This window comes from Tachysurus vachellii, chromosome 18, assembly GCF_030014155.1.
Source record: "Tachysurus vachellii isolate PV-2020 chromosome 18, HZAU_Pvac_v1, whole genome shotgun sequence".
Lineage (NCBI taxonomy): Eukaryota > Metazoa > Chordata > Actinopteri > Siluriformes > Bagridae > Tachysurus > Tachysurus vachellii.
In genome coordinates, this window is record NC_083477.1 from 16,374,262 (window position 1) to 16,392,847 (window position 18,586).

At 41.1% G+C, this 18,586-nt stretch overlaps 1 protein-coding gene across 2 annotated transcripts in view; it reads left to right on the plus strand.

The window, feature by feature from the left end:
• The window catches only part of LOC132861318 (trinucleotide repeat-containing gene 6A protein-like), a 36,749-nt gene that overhangs the window by 4,323 nt on the left and 13,840 nt on the right, over nucleotides 1–18,586 (plus strand). The window contains exons 2-6 of one of the 2 annotated variants that reach the window (XM_060892786.1): nucleotides 1,171–1,217; nucleotides 2,258–2,430; nucleotides 10,714–10,987; nucleotides 12,568–12,615; nucleotides 14,709–17,237. In XM_060892786.1, coding sequence (XP_060748769.1) covers nucleotides 12,570–12,615; nucleotides 14,709–17,237 — 2,575 coding nt within the window. In that variant the 5' untranslated portion in view covers nucleotides 1,171–1,217; nucleotides 2,258–2,430; nucleotides 10,714–10,987; nucleotides 12,568–12,569. The remainder of the gene's footprint in view (nucleotides 1–1,170; nucleotides 1,218–2,257; nucleotides 2,431–10,713; nucleotides 10,988–12,567; nucleotides 12,616–14,708; nucleotides 17,238–18,586) is intronic. The other variant, XM_060892785.1, reaches the window with a different exon arrangement.

The following is an 18,586-nucleotide window of genomic DNA, read 5'->3' on the forward strand; positions in this document are numbered from 1 at the left end:
AAGTAGTCACATGACCTTACCCGGGGGCACGGTGGCTTAGTGGTTAGCACGTTCGCCTCCGCCTTGTGTGTGTGGAGTTTGCATGTTCTCCCCGTGCCTCGGGGGTTTCCTCCGGGTACTCCGGTTTCCTCCCCCGGTCCAAAGACATGCATGGTAGGTTGATTGGCATCTCTGGAAAAATTGTCCGTAGTGTGCGATTGCGTGAGTGAATGAGAGTGTGTGTGTGTGCCCTGCGATGGGTTGGCACTCCGTCCAGGGTGTATCCTGCCTTGATGCCCAATGACGCCTGAGATAGGCACAGGCTCCCCGTGACCCGAGGTAGTTCGGATAAGCGGTAGAAGATGAATGAATGAATGAATGACCTTACCCTTTGTAGGAACTTAATAACTTAACAAAAGTGTCACTTTCTTTGGCAACTCCTTTTGCACGTTGTATATAAAACACATTCACATTTCAAACTTAAATTGCTTTCGCTGTGCCGTGATGGAATAGAGTGCCTCCTGGAACACTTAACTAAAAATCATAAAAACCTTATATTTCCCTCAGGAGATAACGGAGTCTGTGAACTTGTCAGTTCAGACAGGTTGTGTATCCTGGGTTTCTTTCTACAGGTCATTTTTATAGAAGATAAAATCTCATAACCGTTAGAGACGCATACATGCACGCTTAAGACATATCCTTAGAGCACCTTCAAAAAAACGCTGCCCACAAACCAAAACACACATGTTGTACCATTTTTGTTTATTTAATGGCTGCGTCTTTGATATCTGAAGTCCTTGACCTGGCGGCACAACTTGATGCATGAGTTTCTCATCAACTGGCAATAAACTAAATTTGAACTTGGTTTGAGTTTTTTGAGATGTGTGTGTGTGATGTTTACATTTTACGTTGTGCTAAAAACAACACATGCTGTTGTGTAGGCTTGCAGCGAGATCAGGCAAAAGTGACTAACTATTAATGGAGCTGTTGGCTGACATCCAAATGGGTCCCTTTTCCATCTGTAGTGCACTGTGTGTAGGGCTCCTAGGTAGTATTGCCCATTTGGGACCAAATTACACTGCATGTTATACCACAGTGATTATCAGTTTCAGTTCGAAATCTTTTGTTTAGGTTTACGTTGAATGAGTCGTGTCCATTCGGTTTTAATTATTTCTTTCTCTTTTTACTTAGAGATTTGGATGCTGTTGTCACCAAAGACGTTGACAGAGAAGAAACAGGTTAGTTCACCTCGACTCTTACATTGGGGTGTGTTTGTGTCCTTTCTGGTTTTTTCTGATTCATGCCTCGTACAAAGCTTCAGAGAGTCTGCTAGTGTAAGCAGTTTTTTTTTTTCGTTTGTTAAAGGGGTTCAGAGTGCTGCATAAGCTTTACTGATTTAAACGGGTGTGAGTGAGGGAGCAGATTTTTTTTATGCTCACTTGACTGATTCCAAGTTTTTTCGTGATTGAAGTTAAGCTGCAGATGGATCTGTTGGTGTATAAGATGTGAAACGCACGTAAGGGTTCGAAAGGACAAAAAAAAATAAAAGAAATGTGACTGGAACACATTTTTCTTGGATGTTTCTAGGCACACAAAACGTGGCGTGACCATTGGGGTTCTTTTCACTATATCTGGACCAGTTATAAGCTGCTGACTTACATTTCGTGCCTCTTACTTAATGAGCTGTCGTGGTTTAATAACATGTGATATAGCATAAGCCGGTTTCACTTAGAGGTTCATTAGAGCTGGAGTTCTCTTTGTGCACAGTGCCCAGCTCCATTGTTCAGGCTAGTAAAAGCTCCAGTCTTTTGTTTTGTTTGATCGGAAACGTAATTGAATCAATCCATGCAAAGAGAAACAGAGGTATATGATTTTGGTGGTTTTCTAGCAGAGTTTTGTAATGTAGCACATTGTGAAAAGTTGTTGCTTCCTGATTTGACAACACGACAGCGTTTGCTCTGTCAAATCCCGATCGTGCCGCCGCCGTTCGTCGTCATGCTTTCAGGTAGAAATGTCTGTTGACTTACTTTTGATCCTTTATCAGTCACAACCATTTCAGCTAATCAAGGTTTTCTCGCTTGTGTGTGTAAAAGAGTGCAGAATGTTTTCAACCTAAAAGATCTACTTACTACTGATTTATCACTGATTTATCTACTGATCTTACCAAAATAGTCTGCAACATAGGTTTTCCATTTAAAAACAAAACATTTCTATACTTTGATTAGTAACTAGTAATGACCGGCCTGTTTCTGAAGCGACACTGTTGTGCTTTTGGCAGATTTGTCCACTTTCTCTAGTCACAAGTGGACATTGTAGATGCATTGAGACACTTGAAAAGGCTGTGTTTGAGTGACTGTCTGTCTCGGCTGGCCACTTCTGAGCTGACGACCTGAGCCGCATGTTAATGCCAGGTGTCAACGGTGCCCCTGAAAGCCGGAACCTTCCTGTATGGTATGTTGTTGTTTTATTTTCCCTTTCCAGAGCTTCTGGGTGTTTGCGAGCTGCCAGACAACCGAAAGGGGTGGGGTAGTAAAGAGAAAGTAACGACTGTTGAGACAAAATGTCTGCATGCTTTGATGTAGATTAGGATGTTATCTGTGGAAGATGGGGCTGTTTACAAGAGAGAAGACGACTGAACACATCAGGGGAAAATGCCCCGAATGCTTAGTGTTTGTTTACTTGGACACTGTTTAAATGTTAATTGCTCACGATTGTATTATATAGATATTTAAACTCGAATGGACAAAATGATCTACAAATAAACCAATCCCAAAAAGTGTAAAATTTGAGAAGGTACATGTAAACGGACGAAGTACAAACCGATCAGGCCATCCTTAAAAATATTCTTGTTTGCCGTAACCCGACCGACCCTGTCAATTTTGGACCGACTCAATTTTTTTTTTGCTTTAAGTCCGACCGATTTCCCGGTTGTAAATTTGCGTTAAGACCGACCGATTTTTTTTTTTTTACTCTTCAAACAACTAATACAAAAGCAATAAAATAATATTAATTATATTTTAATAAGTATTGTAAATATATAAATTGCCTAGGCCTACATGCAAACGAAGGCTACGTTCTTTCTTTTAAATATAAACCCGTGACGTCATCTATGTTTACACTATTGGTTAATGGATGTCACACTATGGCCTGTGCGTTCGCTTCGTCTCATCCTCTCATTCACTGTCAGAGTCGACGGTTCGCGCTTGGTAATGATGGCTGCAGCTGCAGTAAACAAAATTTTCGCGGTCACCGTTCAAACAAATTTGTTTGTGGTCTATAAAGCCTGCGTCAATATGAGGTTTGCAATGATGCGCCCGAAGGCACGGGTTGAAGACCCAGTCAGTGACGTCACGATCTGCTAATTTGTTTAAATTCATACCTACGTAACCACTGTCACCAAAATTGTCCTGGCAGACAACTCGGTAGACCTGGTTCCTGTTGACAAGCAGATTATGTATCAGTTTTTCATTCACAGTTGCCTGGCAGATTAAGAACGTTCAAGTAAGCTTCCTCTACAGTGGTCACAGCACCCAACTCTTTCACTATTTATATGCAAAAAACAACTATTTTTACAAGGCATATCGATTAGCTTGATTAGATGCAAGACAGCACAGAAAAATTTGTTCCGTGGTAGAAAAGAAAACATGGTTCAGGTTCAAATAATTCCAGTAGTTGCTTATTTTCTGGGATATTTGTTAATGCATAATTGCATGCAATTTACTTTGTTCTCCAGGAACCCAGACATGAGACTGGGCAAGCACCTAGTGTTGTGATCATATTCTTTACATTGTCATTGAAACGCATGAGCTGGTCATCCAGAACGGAAGAAAAATGTAGGCATGAAATGACATGAAATCTCTCCTCTTTCAGTGTAAAATCTTTCCACCCAGCTGAGATAAAAAGCTTGCTACTTGCTTTGTGACTTCTTTTTATTACCGAATGGCCTAATTTACTTCATTTTATTTTGCATTGCTCTACAATGAAGTCTGAGAGATTTGTCTCTGGGATTTGTCCTCTCTTGGTCTCTCGACCAGCATTTTAGATAAACAAGTCGGTGCCAGAAGGCAGCGTCATGGCCAGACATTAACATTTACTCACTTTTAATAATGAATTCCCCATTTAGCAATGCTAAAAAAAAAAAAAAATCAGGATCATAAATAATTGTGTAACAGAGCTAAAGCTGTTATAAAGCCGAGGTTAATGATATAAACAATGCTTTGTGTTGAATAGCAGCAGAGATCCTTACTGAATTCTTCAGTGTTTTTGGCCTAATTCAAAGTCAGATAACATATTTTACTAGTGAGATACATGCTTTCTTTTTGTCCATCTTAAAGCTACAGCGTCACATTTTCTGGCCTGGAGCTTCTATCACCAATCGTCTCTAGCCCAGTCTACAGACTTAGTTTTTTTTTGCTTGTTTTTTTTTCCCTTTGCATTTTTCTGTGGGTTGTTGGAGATTTCAGCACCTCCTCAACGCTCTGTAATGACCTCCAGAACTGCACAGTAGACGGCTTAGATTAGATACAGTGGCATTAGATCCAGGACTGTTTTGTTTGGATGTTCTGGCATTAGTGTTGGAGACTACGGTCTGATTAGCTACAGTGGCTTACGGTCAGGCAGTGAAACCGCTTAGTCAAGGCCAAAGCTGACCCGCAAGTTGACTAGCTATAGATACAGGGTGTTGTGGTATAAAACAGAATCCAACATGGTGCACTTATGTTTGAATCAGTGCATTGGCTTCATTTTACTGTTTGGTTCTGAAGCCTTATTGGGTTTGGATTCGTTTATCAAAAAAAAAATGTTTTTTAAACCATCCTCTGTGATAAAACATTTACCTATTACTATTGTTTCTAGTGTTTTCTTTTATTCATAGATTGTTTGTGTCAAATATTGAATGAATTGCCAGTGATGCTAGTCAATATTTATAAACCTTGATGGTTGAAAGTATTGTGCATTTGTTAATAGAAGGTAAGGCTACATACCTGTATCTGCCATTATAAAGCCTCCTTTAATCAGCCAGCAGGCTCTCGCTTTCCTTAATGATTCTTTTTCTTTCTCTTCCTTTCCCTTTTTGAGTGTGTAGTCAATCGTAAGTTTTACCGCCTAACCTAAGAATATGGTTCGGCGCCCCCTTAAAGCATCCATATTTCATGATTTTTAAAGTGTGTTTAAAAATATAGCTAGTAAGAAATATTCAGGAGCAGGTCACTGATACACTATAAGAATGAGAAGTACTAGCAGTCAAACGTTTTTTTCCTCCAACGTAAGGTAACATCTGCTTAGAAAATCACTGTCTCATACAGGGGTTAGACAAAATAATGTGAACACAAAGAATTGTGATATCTCTATATTACTAAGATGTCGGACCTTCGTTTGCACTTAACTCAGCTTCCAACCTTCTTGGAATAGAATCATACAATGTCTGAATATCTTCTGATGCAGTTTTGTACCATTCATCTAGCAGAATATCTTCTAGGGAGGTTGAACCTGCTTCTCACCTGCTTCTCTTCAAAACTTACCACATTGATTCACATTGAACTTGCCAGGGCAGATGATCATACTGGTGCTCCTCAGACCGTTTTTGCTGTGTGCATAGGTGCATTAATATGTTATTCATTATCATTGGCATCATTGTTTGGAAACAAGATTTGGACCATAGTATGCACCTGATCACTTTGATCTTCTATGTAAACTGACGATGTGACCAGCAGAATACCAAAATGTGGCTGCCCAGATCTTTACTGATCCACCCCCATGTTTGACAGTCGGAACCAGACAGTCCATGTTGTACTCTTCCATGGAAGTTCTCTATCCATAAACTTGACTTGCTGTTGGGAATAATGTCAATATTGATCCATCAGACCATATCACTCTTTCTTTTGCATTTTTGCACTGGTGTCTATGACGAATGGTTTAGAAATTGCAACTCTTTCATGGATGTTGGCTTTGTGAAGTTCTCAGGACTGTATTGGAACATGGTTTAGAATATTAAGTTGCTGCAGTAGTTCTTTGTTTGGACACGATCCTTCCTAGATTTTGGATGGTTCCCATCGTTGGTCCTTATAATTAACACACAGTAGCCTACACAAATCTCATTAACCCCTATAACAAAGGGAGTTCGTGTTATTTTTTGCCAACCTCTTTATCGAGACGTCACTCAAATAAGACAACCGATGCATTTGGCAAAACCCAAAAGATAATTCAGCCTATAATTCTCTTTTGAAAATAGTGTGATAGAATTTCTAGGATAAATCAGATTTAGTAATTGCTTAAGTAATGACAGGAACACAGAACAGATTTGCTACATGTCTTCTGAACGCCTTCCTGACTTGAGGCAGCGAGGGTTGCTGTGGCGACAGCTGACTTGCCTTGGCAACCCAGATGCCTATTGGTTGCACAAGTGGGTGTGTCTTCTACATTTAACCAATCACTCGGCATCTGACTTGCCTTGGCAACCCAGATGCCTATTGGTTGCACAAGTGGGCGTGTCTTCTACATTTAACCAATCACTCGGCTCTCTTTTGTTTAATGTGTGAAAGTGACTTAATTTCAAGTTGATTTTGAAGCCACAGGCTGTAGCATTGAAGCAAATAAGTGTCATCATATTTGTCCTACAACAAAATAAATTTAAATATTTATATAGGAGATAAAACCTCAAACAGGAGACAGATGCAAGCATTGTATTTAGCAGTTTGTCTGTAGTGGAGTAATTTACCACTCTGATCCTGTAAGTAGATTATCCTAAGCGTTCTCAACTCATTACCAATGCGCTTATTTCTCAGTGCTAAAATTAAACTTACTGTAGGGCCTGTGGTTTAATCCTTATGTTTAAGGAAATCGAAAGGAAAAGGGCAAAATAGTGCGGAGAAGAAATCCGGGGGCGCACTGGCACGTGTGCACGTTGCATCATTACAGCGGAATCGCTCATTAACGGGGTCAGAAATGCTGCAAAGCTGAAGTCGCTGAAAAACAGTGTGCGATTAGCTGTAACTGAGCTCTTAAATCAGTTACGTTTTGTAAAGTGCTTTATGGTGAACAGCAGCGATAAGACTTATTTTCTTAATTTAACTCGTGTTAATGTTTTGCAAAAGAAGACCTTTATCTGTAGGCTTTATCTGTTTGGCATCGTGGACACGGGAAGCTAAGATGCGTCAGAGAAGGACGTTCTGTTGCTCTCTTTAGGTATTTAAGGTTCATTTAGGACACACAATAGGCAAAAAGGCAACACATTACAAAATACAGAGCATTTTATTTTTGTTGATCTTAAAGCTGTTGATCTTCTGATTGTGATATTGGACATTACATGTGTTCGAGCCCGTGTGCGAGTCTAAATAATATTGACTATCATCCAGACCATACATGGTAAAGAAATTTGAACTGTTCTTCTGGTGTAGTCTGTCCTCGTATGGCCTCTGTTGTGTTTTGTTGGGTTTAATGTCATATATTTACTGCAGAGCTTAATGGAAAGTCTGATGATTCAGAACTTTATCTTTTGACCTTGTCTCAATTTGCTCTGTAGAATCAAGCAACATGGCAAAGAAATCTTTGTGTATTTGGCAAACACCACCAAGTATCCTGCATTAAAGTGCTGTACATTGCCTTTTCTACAACAAACATGTTGCAGCATGAATGTTTCCTTCCCTACAGTCAGCTATTTTTGCTCCTAATTTGTCTCCTTTGTCTGTGTGAGACTTGATGTACTAAGGCTGGGCGATATGGCCGAAAACTGTATCACGATATCAGTGTTTCATATCGGTCATATCGATAATTATTGATATTTTTTATGACCCATTTAAAATAAGGACCAGGAGAAAAATATATTAAATTTAAACATTTTTATTTTAAACTTAACCTTCCTCTGATCGTAATCCCATCAGTTAATAAGACAGAAATGTCAACAAACATGGAAAACACAAATAATTAAAATGTAAACATAAGTCTAAAGTCACAATGAACACTTAACAATTATCTATTAACATTTAAGGTGCAAAATGAAAAAAAAAAAGTAAGAAATGCTTAATAAAGTGTAATAAAATTGTGAAAAGTGTTAAATATAAACATGGGCATCGGAACCATTATATGTGGGTGGGACAGGACCCACCCACTTTTTAAGACCAATAATATTGGACCCACCCACTTGTCTCTATTCAGCATCTGTCTTTTTAAATTACTTTTCAGAGCGCCGCCAGTCGAATCCATTCCGCTTGAGGAATTCCCTAATATATTAAACTCCATTCCGTGTTTTACCTACAGCATTGACCACGCTCCTGCTTCCTGAAATCCATGGGCGTCGGAACCATTATATGTAGGTGAGACAGGACACACCCACTTTTTATTTGCTTCCGATGGCCATGAATATAAACATAGAAAAACCTAAGAATTTAGTGCAAGTTTTTTGCTAGGAAGTTCACTAGCTGTTCACCTTCTGGTGAATAAAGTGTTTTAAAATATGTGCAGTGTTTTGTAAACATAAATAAAACTGAGGTACACTGAGATGCATCTGTAATATAAAAAAACAAACCTGATACAGTACAGTAACATTGTCTGAAATAAAACCTGCAGAAATATGAAAAAGTAACGCAAGCTATTCTTACTCTAATCATACTTGAAGTCGAACTATTCAAGTATATTTTCAGTCCTCTTTTATTTACAATTTACTTGCTCGCTGCGGCTCATTTTCTGCTTATCAGTCGCCGGTTACTGAAGCGCGAGACAACGATATGGCGCAACCAAACTGTTACATGATTGGCTGTTTGCTAGGTTAACAGAGAGCGGGTGCCTTTGTTAATGCAACCAAACTTGCTTCGCAACCTCTGTTTTCTTCCGACGAAGAATAAAAAAATCAAACGTTTTATCGTTCATATTTTTTTTTTTTATATCTTGATCACGTGTCTATCGCGATACATATCGTTATCGTTTTATCGCCCAGCCCTTGGATGTACCTTTTCACAGATCAGAGCAGCTCCTTGTTCAGGTAAAGGGACAAACATTCTGGGTCCTGGGTGAGTGGAGACTGACGATGCTGGCCTTTGTTTGCAGTCGGCTAGCATGCACAATGTCCTGTGTCCATGATGCGTTGTGCTGTTTTCTCTGGTGCAGCTGGCACTGACATACCATATGTGTGTATGCTCTCAATGGTGCTGTGATAAAGGTTCACCAGGAGCTGTGTGGGAAGTCTGGCCTGTTTTGGTTTCCGTAGCAACAGTAGTGTTTGTTGTGCTATTTCATCAGATCAGGTGTTGTTGAACCACGTGAGCTCCTTTAGAGTACACCCCAAGGGACCTGATGTTGTTTACACTCCACTACCTCTCCATTTATATGCAGAGGGAGATGAATAGATCTCCTGAAGTCTACGATGATCTCTAGTTTTTGTGGTGTTCAGGACCAAGGTGTTTGTGCGAGACTCAATCAGATGTTGAACCGTGTGTGTGGTTTATAAAATTCTCACTGGAATTGCATTTTCCATCATTTGAATGTTTGAACCGTGTGACCTGTAGGTTTAGATTTTAGTGTGCTGCTTTGTGATTAGATAACTGGATAAATACAGGTGTTCCTCTGTAAGTGGCACGTACTATGCTTTAAAACAATAGACACCTACAACCATCACAAAACATCATTACTTAACTCTAACAACAGACTTCTGTACTTCTCACCCACCCACAAGGTGAAATAACATTACCCTATACTATTGGTCTTAGACTAGACTGTATTAGGTTTGTCAGTTTCTCTTGTGTCTGAATGTTGCGTTTGCGGTGGACAGATGAAAAAGAAAAAGCTTTAGTTGAACATTGAAAACACCGTGCTGTATTGTTTGTGTTGCATCCTCAAGTGAGCAAGCTGTTCGTGAAAGGAGTGTGCCAAGTGTGTTGTTTCTGCTCCTGACGTCTCAAGAGGTTTAAAAAAAAAAAAGGCTACGTATAATCAGATTATAGAATAAATTAATCCTATGGTGCAAACAGTAGGCAGATTCTGGCTATTCTCCCTAATACAGTGAATCATAAAATTCCCTACCATTAGATTTTCCAGTCTGTGCTTGGAGGCGTTGTTTTGATGTATCTGAAATTTATTGTAGGTGTGATCTCAAACAAGTGGCTTCATATTGAATTTGTTATAACCTGCAGATGAACCAATTAAATATCGAATTTGATCCAAACCGGGTCAAGGTCACAACAAGGTCTTTCTTCAGTCCTTCCTGTAGAAGTACAGTATACAGAAGTTGTCATTAAGAATTGAATATTTAAATTTCTTCCAAAATTTGTGTATGTAGATTTAGTTGGGTGCCAGTATTGATGTCTGGAGTGTTCAGGTTTGATCTAATGTTCTTATTCTATCTATAATGTACAGATGATTCTTCAGCTTTAAACCTAGCATTAATCCGATGACCTTGCTGTGCTCCATTCCCATCAATACTGATGTATTTCGTGGTATAGTGAATGCAATTGGTGGTGTAAATCAGTCAAGCATTTAAAACCAGTCACTCTTGCTGTTCAAAAGGAAAGGCATGAACATACGAAATCAAACCGTTGCCTTCCGACCATTTAACAGGGACCTCCGGGCTTATTTATACTTAAGTGTTTGAAGATTTGCATTTACCTGGTGCAGGGGTGTATGGTATAGTGTCTGTGTATCACTGGAATGGAATCCTGTGTGGGAATATTTCACTTATTTGAAATAACAAAGATTACTAGTAACACTGAGTAGGCCTGAATTTAAATGTTTCCTTTTGCACTTTAGTGCCAGAACATACGGAGTGCAGTTCCTGCCAGCCTCAGTCTGCCGATTGCAAACAGCACCACCTCTGTCAAATCCTGCGCCATCAGCGATGCCAACTGGCGCCGAAACCGCCAACGCCCGCCACATCTCAGCCGGATTCAACTGCTGAAAGTTTAGCGCCGTGTCGCGGCTGTCGCCGCCATCCTGGGAACTCAAGTGCAGCTCACGTCCATTCACAGAGGGAAGCAAAACACTGAGGGGCCTGAAGTATTCTGCACCAAAGCTCACGTCTCAGGTATGACCATTTTTATCTCACTGTACCCACAATGCCACCCATAAAGATTTATTGCACATTGATTTTCTCATGAGTAGCTATTTAGCTAATAGGCTAAATAGTGTCGTCTAATGTCTGACAAGTAATAATTGTAGTGTTTTGTATGGAAACCAGTGCACGGGACATGCTAATTTGAAAACATTGGCTCATTCCGCAACATGTTGAAACTTAACGCGACATGTCTTCTGTAATCTATTCAGGAAAAAAAACACTGGTAGTAGTAGTGTTGGTGGTAGCCTTCTTTCAGCTCTGTTGGTCTCTTACCTGAGAGAGTGATGGCAGCAGGATGCACTATGGGAAGAAGGCAAGACAAGAGGCAGTGTTTGGAAAGTTTTGGGTCCTGGAACCTATTACTCGGACATTAAATAAATTACTTTGACATGTACCACCGACCTGAACGTTGTTGCGGGCCAAGTACGCCAGTTTATTGCAATGTACTACCCTAATGGCCATGTCCTCCTTCAGCAGGATAATGTGCCTTGTCATACTTCAAATTTGACTTGGCCTCCATATTCTGTAGATCTCAGTCTGACCAAGCATCAAACATGGTGGTCAATTAATGTCTCGGTCCCAGATACCACTGCACATCTTGAGCTTTTTTGGCAGCACAAGCGGGACCTACACAATATTAGGCAGGTAGTTTTAATTACATTTTAAATACATTACTGATTAACTATGTACTGTAATGAGCTATCAGGATACAGCAGTGTAAATATTATCGAGGAGCATGCAGAGCATTATCCGTACTGTTCAATTTTTCAGCAAGATCGGATGAGATGCTAAATTATCAGGATTTATTGCTTCACATACTGCCTTTATTTATTTGTTTGTTTGTTTATTTATTTCTGTGCTGACTGCAGGTTGACCTGTGCTTTGTTCATACCTCAGCGTGGCTTTTTTAATCCACCCAAATTAAAGTACATCATCCTAGACCAATCTGGCTTTTACCCTTGCTTTGGTTTAATAGATATTGCTAACAGATGAGCGTTAACATGAGCACATTTGGTACTGTATGCGTTGTGGTTTCTGCCTTTGTCGGAGTTGTGAAAGGTATGCAAATGTTTCTTGTGTATTCGCATGACCCTAAAGCTCCTAGTGAAATGATGGCTTACATGATTAATTTTATTAGCACTTGGTCGCAATCCTCACACCAGCATGCATCCAAGTCTGAGCACAGTTAAATAACTTGGTCCTGCACAACATACAAAGCAGAAAATGGGTTTGTTTGGCAAAAACACCTGTATTGTCATATGGTGGAATCAGTTGAGATGTGTTTTCTCAACTGATTAATGAAATAGCATCTACTTTCTGCAATATATAAATTGTTGGTTTTTCTATGTGCTGCCCCATGTAGTAATAAAATGGATGTTCCATTCATTATTCTGAAGGTATCATCATAAAGTTTAGCTTTGGTACCCAGTTTTACTATCTCCTAATGCATTATTTGTGAGGTTTTTTTTTTTTTATATAAATGAAACGTTATTATTGTGCTTATAGTGACAACATTGGCGTATTACAAGTATATTTTTGTTGTTTCTTAGGCATGGCTCCCATTCGGGACTCGGTCAGCCACTCCCCTAACCCAACAGGTGATACTTTATTTTTGTTGTTGGTTGCTAATTTTAGTGTGCCTTGGGGGTGTGTGTGGGGTGGGGGTGTGAGGAGGGTATAGGGATGGGGGTGTGGTGATGTGGGCGGTTATGTTGCACTGCTGATTGGTTATTTTTATATTGAAAGATAGATAGATAGATAGATAGATAGATAGATATATCTCAATCAATGTCTATATAATTTCTAAATATACTTAAATTAAAAGCAACATAACATAGCTGGTCCTGTTAGGGTCGGTCCATGCTTTTTCCTCTGTCTGCAGCTGTGCAGAGTAAATGAAGGCCCTGAGGTAAATCACATCTTTTCCCACATGCTTTGTGTAAAATGCTATAAGCTTTCAGGGGTACTATTTTTGACCCCTTGCTATGGCATAACCAGAAACCAAGCTATTACAGCTAAAGCAGTGGTCAGACCAAACCCAAATAACATTTGCCTGCTGTGAAGGCCAGTTCTCTAAAATGTAAAGGGCACAGACCCTGTGAGACCTGATTGTTTACGAGGACCACCATTTTCAATGGGTCAAAAGTGATCTTTGAATTTGACCTTTATGAAACCTTTTGTCTTTTGGCAACATGAAGTTGCCAACGCTTTACCAAAAACCACTATCTGGAACTCAGTTGAGGGAATTGAGTTAATTTGTGAAATGTGGGTTACAAACGATTCTGCATATAAGCAGACGGACCTTGCTAGAAATTCGTTAGGTGGGATGTATGGTACCTCTTCTTCCATTGTGTGGTGTTTTTAGCTACATCTCTTTTCTACAATTTATTTCTTGAAAATGTTTACTGCTGACTCAGAGCAAGGATGCTCATGCATTATTTTTCTCCTGTGTTTTTAGCATATGATTTAGAGACTGAGTTTATTTGGCTGATGCCAGTTCAGTGACGTGTTGTCTGCTGTTCAGAATTATACAGCACCACATGACTGGTGTGCTTTAGGTTGCTTGAAAACCGCAGGGACACCTTTTTTTCCCCATTATTACTGTATTCATTAGTTTAAAATACTCAGATTAAGTAATTTTAGCAATTAATCAATTGAATTAAAAATTGAATCAATTTTGATTTAATGAAAAATAACGATGGATGCTTAAATATGGCTTCTTGCTTTATTGTAGGCTTTAACTGCCCAGTCCTTTTCCTTATTGTAATTTAATTCAACTTCTGTCTTTGTCACTTCAGAAGGTCTACTTGTTTCCTTCTTTTTATTTTGTTTTGTCTGTTGCCAAATCTAACTGCTCTTCAGTGAGATTTGGCAGCCATTTTTAGAGCAGCAAGCACAGACTCGTAGAAAAAACTTGGTGGAACAAAGAAAGGAATGCATATTTTGACTTGAACTTGCATGTTGAGTATTGTCACCTCGTATGTCTGACCGGTGGCAAAGGTTTTGCTTTCGTCGTTGTATTCACTTTAATTGTTCGCTCCTTGGTCATGCTGTAGTGTCATGCTGCTTTAACAAAATGGTGGGCGCTGAGCTTCGTATTCAGCCAAGCTGGAGCAAGACGCTTCCTGTGGTGTGAAATGTCTGCCAGTTTAATACTAGTTGTGTAGTATTAGAGTCTGGGTCAGTGAAGATCTGTGGTTTATCAACTTTCCTGAATTTTCCCTGTGTGTGTAGAGAGACTATCAATCAGTGTGATCTGAAGCAAAACCCTTAAGTGTGTGTTGCATGTCATTTTTAAAGCTTGTACTCATTTGGCTTGTTCTTTAAAAGCAATTCTAGTCCAAATGAAAATAGGTAGCATAGCTAGGAAATTTTAGCTGTGCCTAGATATGTAGGAGCAGCTGACTCCATCCACTTCAAAGCTGTTGTTTAATGAAGGAAAACTAGATAATAGGATGAGGATTTTAATTGCTAAATTGGAAGGAAGGTTTTAAGTGAGTTATACAAAATACTGATAACAAGTAGACTTTAATTTTATTTATTTATTTTTTTTATTTTATTTAGTTACATATTGTCTAAGGTTATCTTGTAAGATGTTCTGAAGGATGGGTCTGGGTGAGCACTTTGTGTTACTATTATAACTGTTTTGACTGAATTGTTTTGTGACTCTTGTGATCACTTGTGTTTGCAGGTTTGGATCACGCTGGTCTGGACCCTCAGTATGAGAATTCACCCTGGAGCTCTGGCTCACCCTGCAGTGACTCAAACAGCAACTGGGGCAAAGTGATTGTAGACAGCTGTGATAAGGGAGCCTGGCCTTCCATCACTGGTAGTGACCCTGAGCTGGCCTCAGAATGTATAGATGCTGACTCTGTCTCCAGCTCTGGGTCTGAGAAAAACCTCTGCATGATGGCGTCTGGGATTGCTGGTGGTGACAACAATGGCAATAGGCAAGGCAGCAATCAAGGTTCTCATTTTATGGTTGCAAAAAGCAGCAATAATGTGGCTAATGGGAGTGTTAAGGGTCCTTGGGGCTCAGTGCTAAGCACAAGTCAAGGTTCTGGAGAGAGCCCCAGTGACAAACTGGCAGAAGGTGGTCATGGAAAAATGAATGCATGGGGTACCCAAGGTCCCTCGACTAATGGAGGTGTAAATCCAAGCACTTTGAACCCAAATGCCAACCATGGTGCCTGGCCTGTTCTGCAGAATGCTGCTCCCAACTCCCACGGGGCTTTAGGCAATGGGAACGGGGGTGCCAACACTCAACGAAGCACCATAGGTCAAGTGCCCAACAAGATGTCTTGGGGAGGCCTGCAGGAAAAGGTGGTCGACCCTGAAGTCAATGGTACAAACAAGGTTCTAAGTGGGCAGCCTCAAAACCTTAACACTGAATTTAACGGACCAAATAACACTACTAACCCTTTGACCTCTAGTTTACCAAACTCTACAGGCTCACTGCAGATGAACGAACGATCCTGGCCTGTGAGCACAGGGGGATCCCCTCAGCTCCAAACTTCTCCTGTCTCTAATGGCACTTCCATTTCACAGAATGGCAACAGCGAGGGGATGAACAGCGGGTCCTACGGTACAGCATGGGGTGCTCCGCCCAGCACTACTTACTCTGGAGACAAATGTTCTGTCCCAAAAGGCCAAGCTGTGGGCGACACTGTGAATGCAACTCTAATGCAGTCCGGAACTAATGGATCTTCTGTGAGCGCTGCTTCTTTCAAAAATAATAATAATAACGGGATCATCAGTTGTGGAGGAGGCTGGGACTCTCAGTCCACTGCCTCTCAAAATTTGACTTGGGGAGCAGGCAACAGCATTGGTGCTGCTGGAGCCTCATGTCCCTGGGGTAGCACCTCCTCTTCCTCGTCATCCTCCTCAACGTCTTCAAACACTGGCACTAAAGTCTCGAGTGGGGAGTGGGGCTCATTGCCAAGCAACAATCAGCATTCCAGTGATGGCACAAGCGAGAGCAGGAAGGGAACAAATGGATGGAAGTCCTTGGAAGATGATGCTCTTGGAATAGGGAGCGGTGGTCAGTCATCCCAAGGCAGCACATGGAACAAATCTACAGGGAGTGAAGGAAGTGGAGAAAGCTTGGGAACTCATAGTGATAGGGATGGACAGCGCAGTGGCAACCGCAGGAGGGGCAACCAGCAAACTTTGGTACAAGCAGCTCTCTCAAGAACCGATATGGACCCAAGGGTGCTATCCAATCAAGGATGGGGACAGACCCCAGTCCGTCAAAATACTGCCTGGGATGTATCCAGCTCTGAGAGGAAGACAGCAAATGGGTCCCAAGGATGGGGTGGTGTTTCACCCCAAACGTCAAGCTCCCAAAGTGGATGGGGAGACACACCCAACACCAACACTAATGATGGTGCATCTGGATGGAGCGAGCAAAAGCCTACCTCTGGTTGGAGGGAGACCAAAGCTCAGAATGGCTGGGAAGACTCTTCAGCTGGCATGAACAAGGCTAATTCATCTTGGGGTAACTGCAAGGATGACAAATCATCTTCCTGGAATAATGGACAAAAGACGAAACAAGGTTGGAGTGGATCTTCTGGAGAGGGTTGGGGTGGAGAAGGATCAAGAGGAAACCACTGGGGGGAGGCACAGAAGTCTGGATCTGGAGGGTGGGATAGTGACAGCGACCGTTCCGGTTCAGGTTGGAGTGAGACAGGGCGTTGTAACACAAACAACACTTGGGGAGGAAGCGGAGGCACTATCACTCCTGACCAAGGTGGTCAATCAGCTGGATGGGGAGAATCTGTGAAGACTAACAATCAGAACCAAGGCTGGGGTGAGCCAATCAAACCAAGTCACTCCAACCCAGCCTGGGGTGAAGCTACAAAATCCAGCAACCAGTCAGAATGGGGAAAAGGCCAGGATGCCAACACAGGGACCTTCAGATCAGGAAATGGCTCTCAAACTGCAGCCAAAACCAAGCCGACTGGATGGCTGGGAGGTCCAGTGCCTGCTGCTCTAAAAGAAGAGGCGCCAACAGGTTGGGAAGAGCCCTCTCCTGAATCTATCCGGCGCCGCATGGAGATTGATGATGGCACTTCCGCATGGGGAGATCCAAGCAAGTACAACTACGGCAATGTGAACATGTGGAACAAGAATAACTCTGGAGAGCAGGATATTTCAAAGCAACAACCACCTCCTCCTGCCCCAAGCTCCATGGGGCAAAAAGAGAAGAGCTGTAGCTCAGGTATGGTGCCCTTTGCCCTTTTTTTTCCCGTCTTCTTTTCCTCTCCCCAGTCCCCCACCCCCATGTGCACCAACAGTGACTCACAGTCTGTATTTATTCACTGCTCTGTAGTCATGCCTTAGGAATTCTCTGCACACTGTCCGCCCACCTACATGCACACACTGTTCTACTTCCCCTCCCCCTTCATCCTTTTTCAGTACTTGCGCTAGCTAACAAAGCCATAGTGTCATGTCATGTTCCTGTCTTCAGTGCATACTTGCTTTGTAAAAACTTTTCTTTCCTAACAGAAATATACAAGAATTTCTAAAGTGAAATTTGGCGACCATGCACGCACACTCCGATTGAGGGGTGTGTTAAACATGTCAAAACTAGCCAGATGTTTTTAGCATTATTAGTTTTCATAGTTATGCAACAACTTTTGCCTATTATGAAGAACCTGGAGAAGACCATTAATAATGGAATTATCTCAGTAGTGTGTAAATATGAGGAACAGTGTCTAATAAGGTGCATTTAATATGGTTCAACCAGTATAAAACATTTTTTAGTAACTGAGTTAATAAACAAATCTAAAAATAAGCAGCAATAATTGGATATGGAAAAAGAACCCATGTAACCTGGTTTTATCGGTCAACATCCACATCACGTCATCAATATTAAAATGTGTGTGTTCATTGCTTTAGTAGTTTTAATTTTAGGTGCTAATCGTCCTTTAAAGCGGTGCTGTGTGCTTGTGCGTGTTAGGCAGATTTGTACGATAGCCACAACTTTGAAAGGTCAACATGGTGTTTCTCTGAGCTTAGCTGTACATGATGAGAAGCAGGCTAAGGTTACAGTCATATGCTAGCAACTTGAGCAGGGGGGCACGCTGAACTGAGCTATTTCCGTCAGAGAAATGCAGGACATGCGCTGAATGGTGAAAGTGCAGGAACCACAGTGTTCCGATGCAAACTGATCCAATCCGCAACACAGGAGAGTAAACATGGGTTACATAAGTGTTTTATGGATGGGGTGGTTTATTGCGAGGGCTGGTGCTAGAGGACAGTGTTGTACTTGAGCATAATTCTTTACCATGCACAGTTCTGAGATTAAGACATGATTCATTAACCATACGGAGTTCTATGTAATCTTGGATGCAAGCTCTAGATTACTTCAAAGATCTGTTGCAGATAAAAGTTTGCTGTGTGGTTTTACTAGTAGTGTAATGGCCACAATTCAACACCCTGTGCTTGATCTGTACAATCCACACCTCACACAATTTGCATGTGTTACTGGTACTAAGTGACGTGAAGAGCAAAAAGTGAGGAAGAATCGCTACTAAAAGTAAAGGCACTCTCAAAAGTTCACTTTTA